Source organism: Rhinatrema bivittatum, chromosome 9, assembly GCF_901001135.1.
Source record: "Rhinatrema bivittatum chromosome 9, aRhiBiv1.1, whole genome shotgun sequence".
Taxonomy (NCBI): Eukaryota; Metazoa; Chordata; class Amphibia; order Gymnophiona; family Rhinatrematidae; genus Rhinatrema; species Rhinatrema bivittatum.
In genome coordinates this window covers 49914189-49935280 of record NC_042623.1, presented here as the reverse complement: position 1 = coordinate 49935280, position 21092 = coordinate 49914189, and the positions used below count along the sequence as shown (strand labels likewise).

General features: G+C 45.8%; 1 protein-coding gene across 3 annotated transcripts in view; it reads left to right on the top strand.

Moving 5' to 3' along the window:
• Positions 1–21092, top strand: part of CPED1 (cadherin like and PC-esterase domain containing 1) — a 261549-nt gene that overhangs the window by 62947 nt on the left and 177510 nt on the right. For all 3 annotated transcript variants that reach the window (XM_029617076.1, XM_029617075.1, XM_029617077.1), the window contains exon 5: positions 13911–14046. In XM_029617076.1, the coding sequence (XP_029472936.1) occupies positions 13911–14046 (136 nt within the window). The remainder of the gene's footprint in view (positions 1–13910; positions 14047–21092) is intronic.

The window sequence follows — 21092 nt, the reverse complement described above, 5'->3', positions numbered from 1 at the left end:
ATGCCAATTCGTCCCTCGCCACCGATTCATCCATTGGTGCCGATACGTCCATCGGCACCATCGATGCCTTCGATGCCAGCACCGATGCCTTCCATGCCATCATCGGTGCCCCCTGGGATTCCTTCAATTTTCTCGGAGCCTCGCCCGGGGCCTTCAGGTATCCAACCCCCTTCTCGTCCTACAGGTTAGTCTGCTGGCCCTTATGACACTTGGGGTGATGATTCTTCAAGAGACACCGATGACTTACCTTCACCACCTTCTCCCACTGAAAGTAGGAAGCGTTCTCCTCCAGAGGTCCTCTCTTTCATAAATTTTGTGAAGGAAATGTCTGAGTTGGTTCCCTTTCAACTGCAGACTGAATGGGTTGACAGGCACCAGATGATGGAGTTACTCCAATTCCTGGATGCCCTCAAAGTGGTCATCTCTATCCCCATTCACCAAGCTCTTCTTGATCTCCTCAAAAAGAACTGGGAAAATCCTGGTTCAATTGCTCCAGTACACAGAAAGGCTGACACTACTTACTTAGTACAATCAGCCCCAGGTTTTCAAAAATCCCAGCTCGACTACCACTCAGTTGTGGTAGAGTCGGCTCAAAAGAGGGCAAAAAGGTCGAAACCTCACTCATCTACCTCACCTGCTAAGGAACAAAGGTTCCTAGACAACATTGGTCAACGAGTGTTCCAAGGGGCCATGCTCATCTCCAGAATTGCTGCTTACCAGCTTTGTATGACCCAATATAATAGGGTCATCTTCAATCAGATTGAGTCCCTCCCTGAACAATTCCAAGACCAGCTACAAACCCTTGTCAGCAAAGGATTTGAAGCGGGAAAACATGAGATTCGAACATCTTATGATAGATTCGACGCCTGTACCAGAGTGTCTGCAGCTGCCATTTCGGCAAGACGGTGGGCCTGGCTCAAATCTTCTGACCTTCGCCCAGAAGTGCAAGACCGGCTGTCTAACCTACCATGTGTAAGAGATAATCTGTTTGGTGAACAGATCCAACGAATGGTGGCTGAATTAAAAGACCATCATGAGACCCTTAAACAGCTCTCATCGATGCCTTCAGACTTCTCCTTAAGACAGTCCTTCAGGAAGGACTCTAAGAAGTCGTTCTACCATCCAAGGAAGGCCTATCCACCACCAGCAAGGTCCCGTACCACGAGACCTTATCAAAAGCCTCAGCCTCGCCAAGCCTGAAAGCAAAAACCACAAGCAGCTCCCCAGCCAGGACCTGCTTCAAGTTTTTGACTTCTGCTTGGAGAGCAGCAGTCAGAGTCCTCTGCCAAGCATACCAGTAGGAGGTCGATTGTGCCACTTTCACAACATGTGGCAGTCAGTCACAACCGACCAATGGGTACTGGCAATCATTGCTCAGTGTTACCACCTGAACTTTCTCGCCCTGCCACCGGACTCCCCACCTCTGTGGACATGGGGAACGTCCGACCATTCCATTCTTCTGGATCAAGAGGTCTCCCTCCTTCTCCAATCAAGAGCAATAGAACCTGTTCCACACTCGCAGCAAGGCCTAGGGTTCTATTCCTGGTACTTTCTGATCCCCAAAAAATCGGCAGGAGTTCGTCCAATTCTGGACCTACGTGCTCTCAACAAGTACCTCCAGCAGGAAAAGTTCAAGAAGCTAACCTTGGGATCGCTTCTACCTCTTCTACAAAGAGGAGACTGGCTCTGCTCTCTGGACCTCCAGGACGCATACACGCATATTGCGATAATTCCAACTCATCGCAAGTACCTGAGGTTTTTAGTAGGCCCCAAGCACTATCAATACTGAGTGCTCCTGTTCGACCTAGCGTCTACACCATGAGTCATTACCAAATGTCTCGTAGTTGTCGCAGCTTTCCTCAGGAAAGAAGGTGTTCACGTCTACCCCTATCTAGACGACTGGTTAATCAGGGCTCCAACCCAGCAAGCTGCTCGGTCGTCCCTAGATTTGACTCTACACACTCTAATTTCACTAGGATTTCTCGTCAATTACAGAAAATCCTTTTTAGTCCCATCTCAAATCTTGTCATTCATTGGGGCAGACTTGGACCCCTTGCAGGCAAAAGCCTTTCTGCCGCAATAACGAGCACTGATACTCGTGTCTCTAGCTTACCAGTTGCAGTCTCAGCATACAGCAACATCTCGCCAATTCCTCGTCCTTCTGGGACACATGGGGTCCTCAGTCCATGTTATTCCAATTGTCTGCCTGGCCATGAGACTCATGCATTGGACTCTGAGATCACAATGGATTCAAGCTGTTCAGCTTCTGTCGACCATTGTCCACATCACCAACCCTGTCTCTGGCCTGGTGGAAAGATCAGTTCAATCTCCTCTGGGGACTACCCTTTCAATTACCAGATGCTCAAGTCATTCTCACCACCAACGCTTCCAACCTCGGGTGGGGAGCCCACGTGGACGATCTACAGACACAAGGGTTTTGGTCTCCAGAGGAAGCCAAACATCAAATAAATTTTCTGGAGCTTCGAGCAATATGATATGCTCTCAGGGCTTTTCAGGATCACCTATCAAATCAGGTCATCCTGATTCAGACGGACAACCAGGTGGCCATGTGGTACATCAACAAGCAAGGAGGCAGAGGCTCCTTCCTTCTGTGTCAGGAAGCTGCGCAGATTTTGGCGTAAGCTCTCTCCCACTCGATGTACCTCAAGGCCACCTACTTGCCGGGAGTGGACAATGTGCTGGCAGACAAGCTAAGTCGTGTCTTCCAACCGCATGAGTGGTCTCTCAACCCCTCGGTAGCGGCCTCAATCTTCCAACAATGGGGATATCCTCAGACAGATCTCTTTGCGTCCCCTCAGAACCACAAAGTGGACAACTACTGCTCCCTCATTCGGAGCGAGCACTGCCAGCCCAGAGATGCATTTTCCCTCTTGTGGGCAACCAGTCTGCTCTATGCATTCCCTCCACTTCCTCTTCTCTCAAAGACCCTCGTGAAGCTACATCAGGACAAGGGAACCATGATCCTGATAGCACCTCACTGGCCACGCCAAGTGTGGTTTCCCATACTCCAGGATCTCTCCATCTGCAGTCACATTCCCTTGGGAAAGGACCCGCTCCTGATAACTCAGAATGACGGGTGCCTACGCCACCCCAATCTTCAGGCCTTGTCTCTGATGGCATGGATGTTGAAAGGTTAATCCTTCAACCACTTAACCTTCAGACCCAGTTTCCCGTGTCTTGATTGCTTCACGGAAGCCTTCCAAGAGAAAATCTTATTCCTATAAATGGAAAAGGTACACCTCATGGTGCACCTCTCAGTCCCTTGATCCTTTTCCTGTCCAATCCCAAGGTTTTTGGACTATCTCTGGCATTTGTCAGAGTCAGGTCTTAAGACATCTTCCATCAGAATGCATGTCAGTGCGGTAGCCGCCTTCCATAAAGGTGTCGGATGTCACTATTTCGGTACAACCCCTTGTAATACGCTTTTTGAAGGGCTTGCTCCACATCAAGCCACCTTTATGTCCTCTGGCCCCTTCTTGGGACCTTAATCTGGTTCTCGGTCGGCTCATGAAACCACCATTCGAGCCTCTTCACTCCTGTGAACTAAAACATCTCACATGGAAAGTGATTTTCCTTTTGGCTATCACTTCAGCTCGCAGGGTTAGTGAGTTACAGGCCCTAGTTACTAGAGATGTGAATCATTTTTTGATGATTTAAAATATCGTCCGATATATTTTAAATCGTCAAAAATCAATAGGAATTCCCCCGATTTATCGTCAAAAATCGTAAATCGGGGGAAGGGGGAAGGGGGAGGGGAAGGTGGAGGGCGGGAAAACCAGCACACTAAAACAACCCTAAAACCCACCCCGACCCTTTAAAATAAATCTCCTATCCTCCCGAACCCCCCCAAAATGCCTTAAATTACCTGGGGTCCAGTGGGGGGTCCTGGTGTGATCTTTTACTCTCGGGCCTCCGGTGCATTGTAGAAATGGCGCGGCGCTACCTTTGCCCTGTCATATGACAGGGCAAAGGTAGCGCCGGCGCCATTTTGTTTTTTGTCCCCCGACATCAGGAGTGTAGGAGATCGCTCCCGGACCCCTGCTGGACTCCCAGGGACTTTTAGCCAGCTTGGGGGGGCCTCCTGACCCCCACAAGACTTGCCAAAAGTCCAGCGGGGGACCGGGAGTGACCTCCTATGCTCCTGACGTCATTTTGTAAGGCAAAACAATTCGAGTGCAGGAGGTCGCTCCCGGACCCCCGCTGGACTTTTGGCAAGTCTTGTGGGGGTCAGGAGGCCCCCCCAAGCTGGCCAAAAGTCCCTGGGGGTCCAGCGGGGGTCCGGGAGCGATCTCCTACGCTCCTTACGTCGGGGGACAAAAAACAAAATGGCGCCGGCGCTACCTTTGCCCTGTCATATGACAGGGCAAAGGTAGCTCCGGTGCCATTTCTACAATGCACCAGAGGCCCGAGAGTAAAAGATCACACCGGGACCCTTCCTCTGGACCCCAGGTAATTTAAGGCATTTTGGGGGGGTTCGGGAGGGTGGGGGATTTATTTTAAAGGGTCGGGGTGGGTTTTAGGGATGTTTTAGTGCCCTCCCCCGATTTACGATTTACACGATAATTAAAAAAAGAAAACCGCAACGATCCGATTCCCTCTCCCCCCCAGCCGAAATCGATCGTTAAGACGATCGATCACACGATTCACATCTCTACTAGTTACCTATCCACCTTACACTAAACTCCTGTAGGACCGGGCAGTACTCCGCACTCACCCTAATTTTTACCTAAGGTAGTTTTGGAGTTTCACATTAATCAATCCATCATACTGCCTACCTTCTTTCCCAGGCCCCATTCCAATCCAGGAGAAGAGGCTCTGCATACCCATGACTGTAAAAGGGCTCTAGCTTTCTACCTAGACCGTACAGCTGCCCACAGAAAGAGCACTCAGTTGTTTGTCTCTTTCCATCCCAACAAATTAGGGCAACCTGTGGGTAAGCAGACTCTCTCCTCCTGGTTGGCGGACTGCTTATCTTTTTGCTATAAGCAAGCAGGCATTCCTTTTCAGGATCGTGTTAAAGCACACTCTGTGAGGGCCATGGCAACTTCAGTAGCACACCTACGATTGGTACCGCTTCCTGACATTTGCAGGGCTGCCACCTGGAGTTCTCTCCACACTTTCGCAGCCTACTATTGCTTGGACAAAGCTGGAAGACAAGATTCCATCTTCGGCCAGTCTGTCCTGCGTAACCTATTTCCAACGTGACGTACCTACACCCTTCCGCCTGCCCAGTGGGGTTCAGGATGCCCTCTACCAAATTCCACCCCAGTTGTTGTGCCTGTTGCACGTCGTTGGGTACATTTGGTGCATGTTCGGACATCCTCAGCTCGGTACTCACCCATATGTGAGGACTGTCATCCTGCTTGTCCTGTGAGAAAGCAAATGTTGCTTACCTGTAACAGGTGTTCTCACAGGACAGCAGGATGTTAGTCCTCATGAAACCTGCCCGCCGCCCCGTGGTGTTGGGTTCATAACGTTTTGTTATTTTATTTTTCGGCACTGCCTGTAGCTTTCAAATAAGACTGAAGGGGGACCCCTGGCTGGCTGCAGGGTTAGTGCCATGCTGGGCATGCCCAGTAGGGGCCAGTCAAAGTTCTGGAAACTTTGACAGAAGTTTTCCGTGATTGGGCTCCATCCTGATGTCACCCATATGTGAGGACTAACATCCTGCTGTCCTGTGAGAACACCTGTTACAGGTAAGCAACATTTGCTAAACATTTGCGGTTCCACCTCCTCCCAAAGTTGATTTCAAGGCAGATTACAATACATTTAAAAGAACAGAGGCCTTGGAACAACTTACAGACAAATCAGAATTTGCAATCAATGAAGCATTGGGATCCGGCCTAGGAAATCCCATTTGTGAATAGCTTCAAGACCCAGTTGTGCCCCTGCTGTGTATAACACAGTCCTTCGAGGAGGGCTCAGGAAACTGGGTCGACGATGTGGATCTTAGGTAGGGACCTGGCTGAAAAGCCATGCCTTAAGCTTTTCTCCCGCATGGCTCCAGGTGCAGGGTTAGTGGCGACTTTGCTCCAGATGTTTTGGTGTGTAACAGCTGAAAGCATGGATGGAGAAATGCAGGGAAAATGTTGATATGTGGTTATGCACTCCACACCTAGATATCTAGAGCAAGGTTTTATATCAATCCTGTCTCAATAAGATATTTTATTTATTATTATATACCAACATTCAATCTGAGATATCACATTGGTTTACATTCAGGTACTGTAGGTATTTCCCTATCCCTGGAGGGCTTACAATCTAAGTTTTGTACCTGAGGCAATGGAGGGTAAAGTGACTAAGAGTATTATTTCATTTGCTGCTCTTCTTATTTTAGAGCCCCTGCTTCAATGCAAGGTGTTTATACAGCCTCACAAAAATACCCTAGCAGAAGGAAGGGGTGGGAATTGGTATTTTGACTTCTAGCCAGATTTCTTTTGCAGTTGAAAAGCCTTTGTATATGAGGTTTGTCAACAGGAGAAGCTTAAAGCTTCTCCTGTTGACCAGCTGCCAGAGAATTCTTATTTTCTAAACCAAGCGAAAAGTCATGACCCGTTTAATACATTTGCAACTGCAGACGGTTGATCAAAACAGGAGTGAACTGAAAGCTGCTAATGGCGCATTGAATTTTATTTTGTAAAATCTCCGGCCCTTGAAAAAAAAAAAAAAAAAGTTCAAAGCATGAATCATGTGGTTCAGGATTGTACAATGGCTAAGAGAAGCTGAATGTGGCTGCATCCAGATGAGCAAGGACTTTCAAGAAAACAATTTGTCATTTCATGAATAGTTTTTAAGGATAGTCCACAAAACAGGCAAATTACTGTTAATGTTCTCCATAGACTTTAATAGGATTTTTTTTGTTGGCTAAAAAAAAAAAAAAATGGTAGTGAATACAGCAAAGAAGGAATTTTGCCATTTTTTTCAACTACTTCTTAAAAAAGAAAATTCCCATTACATTTCATATCAAAAGCAAACCTTTTTTTTTTTTTGGCAACATTTTTTTCACAAAGGAAAAAATCCTAGAGGTCAACACTCAAAGGGGTTTGTTCAGGTTACTTTTTGGTTATCTGGACAGAAACCTTTTAATTGAACATTTCCGCCCTCTCATTGGCAGCATTTTACCCGGGTAATGTTTTACCGAGGAGGAAAGAGGGCAGATAATGGGAGGGGCCATGTCAAGGGTAGTGGGGCAATATTGAGCATTACCGGGCCAAACTTACCTGGGAGATCTGCTCAGAAAAATCACTGGCCTAAGGCTACCCGGGTGAGTTTAGGCAAGTCTATTCAGTGGCCGCCTCGGCTTGGTGAGTCCTGCAGGATTTCCTGCCTAAAGTTACCCGGGTACTTTACACGCCCCGGGTTGCTGAATATGGATCTCCCAGTTTTATACTGTTTTTGTTCTTACTCTAAATACCTTTGCACACTTCTGCCTTTCAGCTGCGATGGATTTTCCTTTTACCCTTTCCAGCATTTTAAGATTATGTTTCTGGGGAAAGAAAAATCAGTAAAAAATAGTCCCCAAAAAAACTTAATTGGAATCTTACAAAAGAGCAATTTTTTTCATCACAGATAAGGCATTTGCAGCTGCAGAAGGCAACAGGGAGCCAGAGCAGCAGCCTGCCAGTTAATGTCACAGTCACAAGGTGGGCTGCGGTCCCTAAGGCCGCTGAAGAACAGACACAATTCCTACCCCATTAGGGTTGCCAACTTTTAACCATCAAATTTCTGAACATTTGGACATGCTGTTTAATATTGTTGGTGATAGAGCTTACGCACATTTGACATATTGACACACTTCACCATTAGAAAAACACCGAAATATAGAATAGCAGATAAGGGGTGGGTGATATCAAGGTGGCCACCACTGCCTGACACTCTGCTGAAATACTTTTTCTTTCTTTATAGTTTCCTCTATTTTACCTCTTTTTGATTCCATCTGGCTCCAATGGCTTTTGGTTTAGCCTCGGTACAAGCTCTAATGGATCAGCATATTCAGCGTCAGACAGGAGAAGCCCACTTGAGGGCAGAGGACCTCTTCTTGTTCTGGGGCCTCTCTGAGTCCGGGTGCTAGTCTACCACCTCTTCAGCTGACGAGTCCTCTATGCAGCGGGTCTCTGCTGGCTCAAGTGGTTGCTGCTGCTGTTAGATGGACTTCTACAATTCCTGTGGAGGCTGTTGGGACGAGTGAGCAGAGGTCCCCAGATGTTACTCCTGCTTGTCATCAGCTGGAGTTTGTGCATCCACGGAAAAGGATGGAGCCCCAAGTAGTAGTTGTGTGGAATGAGGGGGGATGCAGACTGCTTTCCATACAAACAGGAATCTTGGCACTTTTAAGAGGAACACCTACTGTCTCCTGATCCCTTAGTCATGCCGGAATTTCATGCTACTGCTGGTTTCTTCAGTTCGGTGAAGGTCCTGAGCCAGTTGGAGACCTTGTAGAACCTGGGAATATTTCATTAGTCGATGTCTGGAGGGTGGTCACACGATTGGAAAAGACTTTGATGCTTTCTCTCTCTCAGCTTTGTAATTTCATAGAAACATAGAAATGACGGCAGAAAAAGACCAATCGGCCCATCCAGTCTGCCCAGCAAGCTCCCACATTTATTTTCCCACACTTATCTGTTTCACCGACCTCCAAGTTCAGGGCCCTTGTTGGTAACTGTTTGATTCAAATTTCCTGCCACCCCCTGCCGTTGATGCAGAGAGTAATGTTGGAGTTGCATCAAAGGTGAGCATAAGGCTTAATGGTTAAGGAGAGGTAATGGTTCACTGAAGAGGTAATGTCTAAGTTGGGAGAACATGAGAACTGCGTAACTAAAGTTGAAGATACAGTGTCCTCTTTAGGATCCCAGTTGACCTCCCTGCAAGCTACAGGAGTGGCTAATATAAAAACAGCTGAGTATTTCATAATCAGTTGGAGTCCTTGGAAAATACCCCGTGTGTGAGGAATTTACATTTTTAAAATGTTCCTCTGACAAGACTGTTGTCAGCCCAGGAGCTGTTTAAGAAGTATCTATGGGAGGTTTTCAGTGTTTCAGAGATGAAGGAAATTGCCTTGTCTAACATTTACTATATTCCTAAATTTGGGAAGGATGTGAATGAGCTGGAAGGTTGACTCGATACTTTTACCAGAAAGCTCTGAGCTGTCTGCTTTTTTGGGTTCATTTATTGATGATATCCTAACAAGGGCTACTTTATTGGTCTCTTTTTATTCTGAAGAAGACAAGGAATATTTAAAAAATAAGGATTTTCTTTTCTTTCTTTTTTTTTTTTTGTGGACCGAAAATTCAAGTTTTTCTAGATATTTCTCTGTCAACTCCACTACAGAGGAAACAGTTCCTTTAGTTGAGACCAAAGCTCACTTTTTTACTTACCATAACTTTTCCTGTAAATGTTTGATTACCTATCAGAAGAAACATTTGGAAGCTTTTCTTGGAGATAAGAATGGCTGAAGTGATTATTGCCCTGTAATTGTGATCATTGGTTGTATGTTGTGAGGTGATTTTAGGTGGAAGGCTGAAATGGTTTTGGCTTGTCTTATACTTAATCATTTTCATGTTTTTTTTCCCTTCTTTTTCTCTTCCGTTAGTTCTTCTATGTGGGAATTAGATATAGAGTGTTTTTCTTGTTTTTGTATATTTTTTTGTGGTTATATGTTCTTTGTGAATTCATGTTTGCCTAGTGCTGATTCATTTTAGGGCAAATTTTTAAAGGGCCGTGCGCTTAAAAATTGGGACTTATGTGTGTGGCTGGGCCCTGCATGCGCACCTGGACACACCGCGTGCGCGCCTTTTAAAATCTACCCCTTTGTGTGATGATTTAAATACCAATAAAAATGAAGTTAAACAAAAGAAAGAACAGCAGATAAGCAGCCGTCTAGTCGGTCCAGTTTACTTCCTGCTACAGTGCCATAGACCCCGGTTGATAGAAACAGAAACATAGAAATGACGGCAGAAGAAGACCAAACGGCCCATCCAGTCTGCCCAGCAAGCTATGTACTTTTTTTTTTTTTCTTCTCTCTCATACTTGTTACACTTGGCTTCTAGTACTCTCTAGTTCTAGTTCCCCTCCACCCCACTATCAATGTAGAGAACAGCGCTGGAACTGCATCCAAGTGAATATCCAGCTCAATTAGGGGTAGTAACCGCTGAAATAAGCAGGCCACACCCCTGCCCCTGTCCACCCAGACTATGCAATCCACATACAGATCCTCCCTTCCTCATTCCCCCTGCCGTTGAAGCAGAGAGCTATGCGTTGAACGAGAAGTATTAGACTTTCTCCCCTGCCGTTGAAGCAGAGATCTACGCTGGACATGCATTGAAAGTAAAGTATCTGCCCAGCTACACCTCGCTTCCCTGTGAATATAAATTTTTTTTTTCTTCCACATTACCTCTTGCCATTGAAGCCCAGAGCAATGATGGAGTCTCAATCGTGTGTATGTACACTGAGCAAGGGTATTATCTTCAGGTAGTAGCCCCCATTACCGCGAGCCACATACAACAAATATTGAACAAGCCTAATAATTGGCAATACCTATACCCTATGACCTCACCAGTAATTTTACATACTCTTGCCCACCCCTGTTTTGTTTTGTTTTTTGAGATGGCAGCCCTCTATCCTTCTGCTCCATGAAGGTGGAACACCAACCACTGGCATCCCGCTCCGTGAATGCCACTCCAGCCTTCCGCTCCATGATCTCTGACTTACCCCTCACTTCATTGCAATTCATGAGCCTCTGTACTTGATTCTCTGTATTGTTTTTGCATTATGTCCTTTCCACTGGGAGGTCCTTCCAAGTATCCACCACCCTTTCTGTGAAGAAAGTTTTTCTGGTGTTACTTCTGAGTCTGTCCCTTTGGCGTCTCAGAGGTGCACGTTAAGATTAGCACATGCGTTGAGTAAGTAGCCTGTACTCACATACTCCATATTTTACAAAAGTCCAAAATACAGTACAGGTGCATTTTCTTTTTTGGGTGCATATATGCACATGTAAAAAATGGGCACTCTAGGGGGTATTACATGGTAGGGCCAACATTTACACACATAAATTGCTATTTTTAAAGGCATGCATGTACATCGGCCAGCTTTCATACCTGCGAATTATCTGGTATAAGTGATATTAAACTTGTTTATTGTGTATTACTGACTGGGTGGGAGGTCTGGGTGAACTGGGGGGGCATTCAGGCTGAAGAAACAGGAAGGTCGCGATAACCTGGAGAAGGAAAGGGCAAACTAGTGGACCAATTGTTAAAACTGGTAGTTTTCTTGATGTGTGCATGTTTTAAAATATACCGACTTACACACATAGGGCCAGATTTTCAAAGGGTTACGTGCGTAAATCCTCAGGATTTACGCGCGTAACCACTCCTGCGCGCGCCGAACCTATTTTGCTTAGGGCTGGTGACGCGTGCAAGCCCTGGGACGCGCATTTGTCCTGGGGCTTTGTGAAAGGGGCGAGGAGAGGTCAGGGTGGGACTGAGGCCTCTGGCACAGCGGCTGTGCTGGGGGATCGCGCGCGGACACTCGGCTGGCGTGTGCAACCTACGCCTGCCCAGAGGCAGGCGCAACTTATTAAACAAAGGTGAGGGGGGGGGTTTAGGTAGGGCTGGGGGGGGGGCGGAAGGAAAGTTCTCTCCGAGGCCGCTCTGATTTTGGAGCGGCCTCGGAGGGAACGGGAAAGCCATCAGGGCTCCCCTAGGGCTCGGCGAGCGCAAGGTGCACAAGTGTGCACCCCCTTGCGCGCGCTGATCCCAGGTTTTATAACATGCGTGCGGCTGCGCGTGCATGTTATAAAATCGGGCGTGCCTCTTAAAGTCCGGCCCATAAATTGGGACTTATGCGAGTAAATCTTATTTTAGTTTCAATATACGTGCATATACTTATTAAATATGTAGTTTCACTGCATCGCATGCATTCGTAATAACCCTCCATATGTGCATATGTTGAGGGGTTAAGATACACGTATTTTATAAAACACGTATATATTGTGTGCACGGGTTATGAAATACTATGTTATAAGTACACACGGCATATACATGTGTATATGCTGCCGAATGCACTCGTTTGAAAGCTATCCTCTAATAGTGTAATATTCTCCAACTTAACCCTGAAAAAGGTTTGATTTTATCAGTCCTGGGGCCAAACAACTTTTCTGTAAATTAAATCATGGAGTGAAATCTAGGCAAGTGACACAAAATAAACGTGCCCATAGCTTAGCTCAGAGTGTACACTGTATTGTATGATGGCAAGGAAAGCTCAGATGCTAACCTGCGGTTGGAGCGATAAAACCAGGACATTTCCGAATATGTTAGCCCTTCTTTGTATTCAGTACATTATCTCAAATTTCAGCACAGTCCAGAAAAAATCAGGACAGTTGGCAACCCTGAACACCACTAGCATGGAAGGCTCTTTTAAAATGTGAAACACATATAGATGCTAACCTTTTTAGGCTTGTACAGCCTGGCTTCTTCCAGTCCTTTACTGGCTATTCTGGCTACATCAATGGGAATTTGTTGATGAAACATAAAACATAACATAAAACATAAAACATAACAGCAAATAAAGACAATTAGACCTATCCAGTTTGCCCATCCATACCTCCTGCTCACCTTTATATCTTCCCTTTCTTTCCTTTCCTTTCCTTCAGGAATTCAGAATTTAGATTTTCAAGTCTGTCCCCATATGCTTTATAATGAAGACCGTTGGCAATTTTAATAGCTGCCCTCTAGACCAGCTCTGTTTTCCATCCTTTGTGAAGGTGCGGTCTCCAGAACTGTGCACAGCATCCAAAGGAGGTTTCGCCAGAGACTTTCACAGAGGCAATGTCACCTCCTTTTTTCCTGCTGGCGGTCCCTCTCTCTCTGTGCAGCCATGCAGCCTTCTGACTTTTGCTGTCACATTATCTACCTGTTTGAACACTTTTAAGATCAAAAGATGTGATCACCATCCCCACCCCTGTAACAATAGCAGGCCTACTCTACACATAAGCCTGTTAAATTAATGGGCTTTGGGTTTTCATTTTGATAACTGCAAAAGAGATGATGTTTTCCCACATTCCTCTAGCTTACCAGCCCTTGAACCCTGAGCATCGGCTGGCATGACATCAGAATCTTAAGTTTGTTCCAATATACACTCTGAACTGATCTTGCTTAGATTAGAATGCATTTTTCTTCTTAAATCTTTTTGTTTTCTTCTTAATAGCAATTTCAGTGCTTCTAATTTTGGACATCTGGAATCACTGGGCTGTCATTGCAATAAAAAAAACAAACTGATCTAAAGGCCAATTTATATTTACTGTGCTTCACACACAGCTCACCCCACCACACACACACACACACACACAACCGCCAGCCCTCCACAACACAAACCCTCCAAACCCACACCCACCCCTCCAAATCCATGTTGCAAAGCACTCCTGATCTCACACTGCTGCATGCATTCCCTCCTTATTTTATGGATTGAAGGCAATATGGAGCAGAGCAGGAGGCAGGAAGTTACCCAGATAACCTCAGCTGTATTTATTCTGTAGGACTTATCAGTGAAAGACTGCTGATGAATATATCTGCTTAAAGGTACCCAGGAAAAATTACCCAGCAAACTCTGGGAATATGATTTGCATGACCAGATTTATCCTGTTATTTTCCCCTAGATAGTGCTGAAAATCAGTGTTACCCAAGTAGCATTGCCCCTGGAATATCCCATGCACTGCCTTTTTTTTTATCTGGGTGAGGTGGGAATTTCAAATCATGGGGTTTTTTTTTCTGGGTTACTTAAAGGTTACCCAAACAAATCGCTTTGAACATTGAACGTTTAGACTGGCCCAAAAGCTGGTTCCACCAATGTTTAGTTGTAGAGTGCTTCCAATATTGATTTGTTTTCAACCATTTCAGAATTGAATATTCCGATCTCTCCGTCTGTATGCACTGGTGATTCTGCACTGGCTGCACATGGCGTTTCCGAGGACGGGGAATCACGGAGGGGGGCCGCACAGCCACGGGACGGGAGCCAGCCCAGCAGCACGCGATGGTAAGCTAATCCTTGCATCTTCTTCAGTAGCACTTCATTATTTCTCTCTATCTACAAAGAGAAGCAGCATGCTTCACATTTCTAGCCAGCAGATTTGGAGAAGGCTGAACAGCTGTGAAGTCTGAAGCAGTGGTTTCACTATAGTCAAACACAGAACCTACCAGGGTGAGTTTTGCTGACAAGGGAGCGAATAATAAATAACTTAGGGAATTATTAGCTCCAGAACTATTTTGGTCACATGCACCGGGAGCAGACTCCATACCCCTCTATCCCTTGCTGAACATATCAGTAGCTCTATGCCCTGTGGACGAGATTTACGTGATTGGGACCAGCTGAAGGAGCACAAGTCTCTGACCACTAGCTTAGGAAATAATTTTTCTGTTGCCTAATGCATAATCCTTTATGCCAGTAACCACAGATCAGTTATTCAGCTTCCTAGCAAATACAGTGAGGCACAACAACCCATGATATTTGTAAAACAAATCCATCCTAGTTATGATGCTTGAGTAAATTTGCAAATGAACTCAGCACGGAAAAATAGCATATATGCATGTAAGTACCATGAATTCACGTAGATGATATTTTATAATTTATTCATACACTTTTACAGCTACTGACTTACACAAGTGAAATTAGAGTTATCTCTTATCTGCAGTTTCTGAGTGGGACGTCTGGGTGAACTGGTGGGAATTCAAGGTGAAGTGCTAGAAGGAGTAGGGAACTAGATTGGGTAAACTGGTGGAGATATTGGCAAACTGGTTGATTTCAAGTTCATGCGCAAGCATTATTTATTTGTTTATTTATTTACTTGGGCATTTTATATACCGTCATTCCAAAAGAAGATCACAATGGTTTACAAAAGCAGCATTCACATTATAGGTCAACACGACATCAACACATGTTAACTAGATTGTTAAAATAGTAATATCTGCCTCCGCGTATAAATCAGGGTTATTACATGTACATATTATATAGTTTTTCATGCCTAAGTTATACGCATATATATTTATAAAATAGAGAAAGCAAGCACTTTCTTCCATTGGAAATATTCGCCCATATTGAAATATATTTTAGAACTACTTGGTATTTTATAAACTGCAGTGGGAGCTGCAAGGTTCATAAAACACCAAGTTAAACCTCTGCGTGTCTGCTTACTTATGCGTACAAATGCAGTACCATGAATAGGTTTGAAAGGCTGTTAGTGTGCTTACTATGAATTGCTATACTGTCTAAAAATACATAAAGCACGTTAGCCTGAAAAATGTGCTGTTAATTATAAATGATTATAGCTTGTTAGCGGGATATAACTGTTTGCCAGCTCATCGCATGAATAATTTTAATTCAAGCAGTGTTTAAAAATATTCAGAAATAACCTACTTTCTTGTGCTGTAATCTAATATTACTTATCACTGTGCGATAGCATGGGATCCGTCTACTGTTTGGGATCCTGCCCAGGCACTTGTGACTCGGATTGACCACTGTCGGAAACAGGATGCTGGGCTTGATGGACCCTCGGTCTGACCCAGTTCTTATGTACTCGAAAGCCAATATTGTTTACTTTTCCTATAGTGTTTTGTAAGTTGGTCAAGAATATTTTAAATATCTCAGTGCTGAGACTTAACATTTTATATCGACCAGCCAAAAAGCAGAGATAGCTTCAGAAATTCATTTATTTCCCGGAAGAGAAAAAACGTACCCCAAAATAAACAAATGCTACAGATGTTTCCATCCCATCTCTTACTGGATTCGCAAACCAATTTGACAAATGGATATAAATCCATCAGTTTGTTGATTTGTTTTAGATTTTTTTTTCTAAGAGATAAGCCACTGTAGCAAGCTACTATAAACCAGGTTTCTGCCCCCACGAGATTATCATGTCTTGGAGCCTTACAATGTGGACTGAGCTGTGTCTGGATCTGAGTGATGTGTTACAGACTTGCCAAAAAGGGTTTTTCAACCCTGCAGAGTCTGAAAGCTGCTGTGGCCAAGGTGAAAGAATATAAAAATACATCAAAACCCCTGTGTGCTATTCTGTGAATGACAAATGTTCTACAAGAACCAGCATGCAGCACTCACAGTGTTAATAAGTTGGGAAAAGGGCTGTACTGTTTAGTCTGCCCAGAGAACAGCACTACATAGCCAGCAGAGGAGGAAGCCAAAGGAATGCTGGGAGATCATTTAAGGAAGAAAAGGCACAATTTGGCTGGCTCTGTCTGTGTGTGAGGGGCGGGAATGGCCAGGAGTTGTAGCCAGGAGCCAGGAAGATGTATCTGGAAGCTCTGCAATCAGTTCTTCTCCTGAAGAACTAATTATTAAGAGGGAGAGACAGAAGTCTGTGCTCTGAGGAAACAGAGAGACAGACATGCTTCTCAGCCGAGCTACATGTAAAATCCCAACAAGGGACAGAGGAGCCAGGAGCTACAAGTCTGAGAGACTTCCTTTCCTGAGATATCCAAGCCCAAGAGCACATGGTTGGATCACCCTCCAGAGAGACTGAATTAAGTAATCTAATGTATGCACAGAGAGTATCTTAGCAGAATAGGGTGAAGGCTTATTTCTTTGCCTTTTGTTACAAATTCATTATCTCATCTTAACTGCTTCAGCCTTTCAGCCGAATTCAAGCAATAACTCTTGCCACAGCCACACGAGAAAGGGCAGGGAAGGAGAATCTGATGGACTGTGGTTTTTCTGTAAGAGACTGAAACCAGACCCGCTTTTTATTTAGTACCAAGTAAACCATTTGGGGAAGCTCCCCGGGAGAGAGAGACCTTCCACACACTGCAGTGCTCATCTTTTTGGTTTGTCATCATCAAGAGGGACTCCCTCATTTTCTTGATTGTTTTTTTTCCTCACAATTTAGTTTTTTGGGACAGGGTGCACCCTTTACAAAATGGTGACATTGGAGAGGATCTGTTTCCCCTCCCCCTTTTTGAGGTAGATTTTAAAAGACTTGCGGGTGACAAAACAGGGAGATGTGCGCATGACTTGGCTGCACGCGGGCTGCGCGGAGTTTGAGAGGCCCCCGGCCACGCGCATATCTCCCAGTATGTGGATAAAAAAGGTTTGGCAAAAAGAGGCGGGACATGAGCATGGACTGGGCGGGGCATGGGCACGCTGGGACTGCACCATGAACTCAGTTATGCGCACTAGCACGCACTGGGATCCCACAACTGTGTAACTTGGCTTCTGCTATGGGCTGCGTACAAGTAGGTAAATAAAACCCCGCTGACTACTCTTTTTTTTTTTTTAAGGGTTGGGGTTAATAGGGTAAAAGTGAGGCAAGTTAGGTAGGGGGTTAGGAAGTCCTCTCTTTTACTGAGGAAGGAACTGGAAAACAGGCGTAATGCGTCGCCGTGCGCATCTACTAAAATCCCCCCACCTACGCGCTTGAGACGGCATTTGCGCACACATGCGAGCGTCAAAATAAAATCATGCTCACATTTATGCAAGGGGTAGCGGATTTTATAACATGCACCCAGAAATGCTCTTATGTTATAAAATAATCGGCATCCACGTGCATGCGCTGGCAAACATATGCACGTGTGCACGCGCGTTGCTTTAAAATTTACTGCTTTTGAGTACTCAGGGGTTGTTGCACTGGAGGTGGATCCTTGGCCTGGTGCAGGATTGGTACGGCCCTCAGGTCGGACCCAGAGAGCACCTGCCACCAGGAGGCGGAGCACACGAGGAGACAGAGGCTAGCTGGAGCTTCACCAATAACAGTCTGGTGTTTCCGCAGGTTGAGCCCTTAGGTACCTGGTCTGCCTGGACTTAGGTGGGTCTCAGATGGTTTCCCGGAGAGGTAGCAGAGAGGTGTGCCCACCACGAGAAAGGGTGCGCGGCTAACGCAGATAGGATGGACTAGACCCGAACTGGAAGCTCTGGAGACCTCAGGGAGGTCACAGTTCAGGAAGGTTCTCCGGGTGAGACAGGCAGCGGCTGCGGGTCTAGTCGGGTGGAAGCCGCAAGTGGATTCCCAGCAGGCTGGTCTGGTAGTCACGGTAGGCTAGAAGAGAGTGTCCGAGTGAAGCGCAAGGGTCAGAGCCAGAGTATCAGTCCAGAAGTGGTCAGCTAAAGCAGGGGTCAATACCAAGGTCAGTCCGAGCGTAGTCAAGGCAAGCGCGGGTCAGTTCCAGGCAGCAGACAGGAGAATGGTCAGGCAGGCAGAGGTCAGTTCCAGGCGGCAGGCAAAAGAATGGTCAGGCAGGCAGAAGTCAGTACCAGAGGTCAGTCCGAGGGGTACTACCTGGGAAGGACGCAGGAACACAGAGAGACTCAGGAACAGAAAGATGCTGGAATGTGAAGATGCTGGAACAAGGAATAGGCAAACAAATAACACCATGGTGTCGACCCGATTGCCAATGCAAGGTCCTGGGGGATAGGACCTCGCTTTTATACTAAAGTCAGGTGACATCATCGGGCTGCGCCGCGGAGCTGGTTCCCGCCCTTGGCCCTTTAAAGGACCGGGCGGTCCGCGTGCGCCTAGGGGCGGGCCTGGCGCTGGAGAGGATGCTGCGCCCCGGCGTGGAGCTAGGCTCGATGTAGAGGGCCTAGGAGACGCCTCTGTGAAATGCCTTGGACGGGCGGTGCTGGCAGCAGCAGTGGGAGAGGACGGCCCGGGATAATTTGCTCCTCCCCGATTAGCCCACTAGATATCCGACTATCAACTTAGCTGAATAAGTAGTTATCCGGCTGCGTGGTGACCGCTGATCACAGCCAGGTAATCAGTGACCACCACTTAGCCGGATAAGTCGCTACTTATCCGGCTAAGTAGCACTGAACATCGATCTCTTAATTTCTAAAGTCCAACTATGAGTTCTCACTCAACAGAAAGCCATCCAGAAGCTTCCAGTTGCCTGAAGAAGTTAATTCCACCATTTGGGATCCATGCAGGTGTCCTGCCTGAAAGATAGTATAGGTATCCATAAACTTATCCACCAAAGCATCCATCAAAAGTTTGAAACTATTCTTGCATGTTTTCCAGCTTATTATCACAAAGTTACAGATACATTTTCAGTGCAGCGTCTTCCTCTGCCCCATCCCAGTCCAAAAACAGAAGGAGTTAGGCATTCAGAACAAGATCAGAAAGGAGGAAATAAATAAGGAAAGCATTAGTGAACAGAAGATTCAAAAGATTGTGAGAGATGCCGTCTTCCTCTTTGAATGCACTCAACTAAATTTTGGTTTATTTTTGTATGTGCTGGGAGCTCCTTTCAGTGTTCACCTTCTTTCATTTCCTGGGAACATGAGACTTGCACGTGATGATAGCTTTTACTTGTTATGCTGTCTGTTGGAAGGACTTGAAGGTTACCAAAATCCTCTGGACTTGTCAGTTGACACACAAGTGTCTCTCTTATCTCCTTGTTGTGATGAAACACGGAATTGCTACAGGATGGATTCTTGTGTTTGCTAGTGGTACATGAGCTAGGAAACAAAGTTAAATGAATTTTCCTCACCCTCTAAGGTTTGCAACAAAAACATCATGGATAGATTTGTATTTTTTTAATTTATTTGTATTTATTTGTTTAGAATCTTGTATTCCAGAACTTCCAAAAATTATGCCCTTTGCGGATTATAGAAAACATTCATAATCACACAGAAAACAAATAACAATAACACCCCTGCCCCTCACCCCGGTTCACTACAAAGGAGTGTGGGCCTAGCAGCTAGGTCAGGGCAGGGTAGAATAGAGTAGAGGAATGTACCATCTTTGTCATAGCACCCCCACTGGAGGCTGCTGCAATGGTTTATTCCTGCTTGCATATATGCAAGGGACTCCTAGTGTCTGTATATCTGTGTCTGTGTGGCTGTTATCTGTAGGAGCTGCGCTCATCAGTTTCTTTATGGTTGTAGAGTACAGGCCCAAAGCAGTAGCAGAGGAGTCTTAATTTTAAAGAGATTAATTCCAACTCATGTTTAGTGTTGGATAATTTATCTTTTTTTTTTTATTATTAGTTTGCTCATTGTGTGATTTTTGTTGGGAGGAAGTTTCACCCACCCTTCCTACGTGAGAGAGAAAGAGAGAGAGAAGAGTGAAGATTTGAGTTTTTTCCAAATCATCCAGGTGTCCCTGAGCTTGAGAGATTCTGCTACTAATCTTGCAATTGGTTGTGTAAAAGTGGATAACCAGTTGGTGTTATATCCGTGGACCATTGGGTTGGGGTGAGATTGGCTCTACCTGAAGGGTCCTCACCACCAGCAGGCGGACCCAGGCAAATCAGAGACCAGTCAGGAGCTTCACCTTTACCAGCCCATGTTCCCCTCGGGTTGATCTTCTGGGTGCTGGGTCCGGCAGGACTTAGGCGAAAGTCTCTGTTGAAGACTAAGGACATGGTCCAAGGGTAGGCTATGGTCAGAGGCAGGCAGTGTACAGCTGAGTCGAGAGGCCAGGCAAGGGTCAAAACCAGTTATCTGTCCAAGGGAGAGGAAGAAGGATGGATAGGGTGGAGGAAGGCTAGACAGGCAAGGCAGGAACAGGCTGGGCAGATGAAGGCATGAAGCAACACACACTACAATGTAGCTGGACCTGTTGCTGAGGCATCTGAAGGGCGTCCAGGCAGCTCTTAAATAGGACAAGTGAATGACGTCATCCAAGGGTGCTGTGGAGGTTTTCCCGCCGTAGGCCCTTTACATCCAGGAGCATTTGAGTGCATTCTAGAAGGGACCAGCAGCATCCTGCCATGCTGTTAGGAATGGTGGCATGCTGTCGTGTCTGTTGAGGAGGCCCAGCTGCATCAGGGCGAGTAGTGCAGTTCTCAGGGGTCTCCTGAAAGCCGCAAAATGCAACAGCTGGTACCTTATCCAAGAGAAGAGAGAAGGATAAGATCCACCACCCAGGTGCTCTTATAGAGCAAACAGCTGCAGAGGAACCCACAAGACATGAAAGAAAGCATTAAAGAATTCAAGATCAAGCAGTGGATCTCAGGTATTTCCGAGGAAACGTTTAAAGGGACAGGAGAACCCTTTCCAGTTTGCCCAGGTCATCTTCATAATCCATCCAAGAATACAGATGGGATCATGAGGGATAGATTAAGGGACTGCAGATT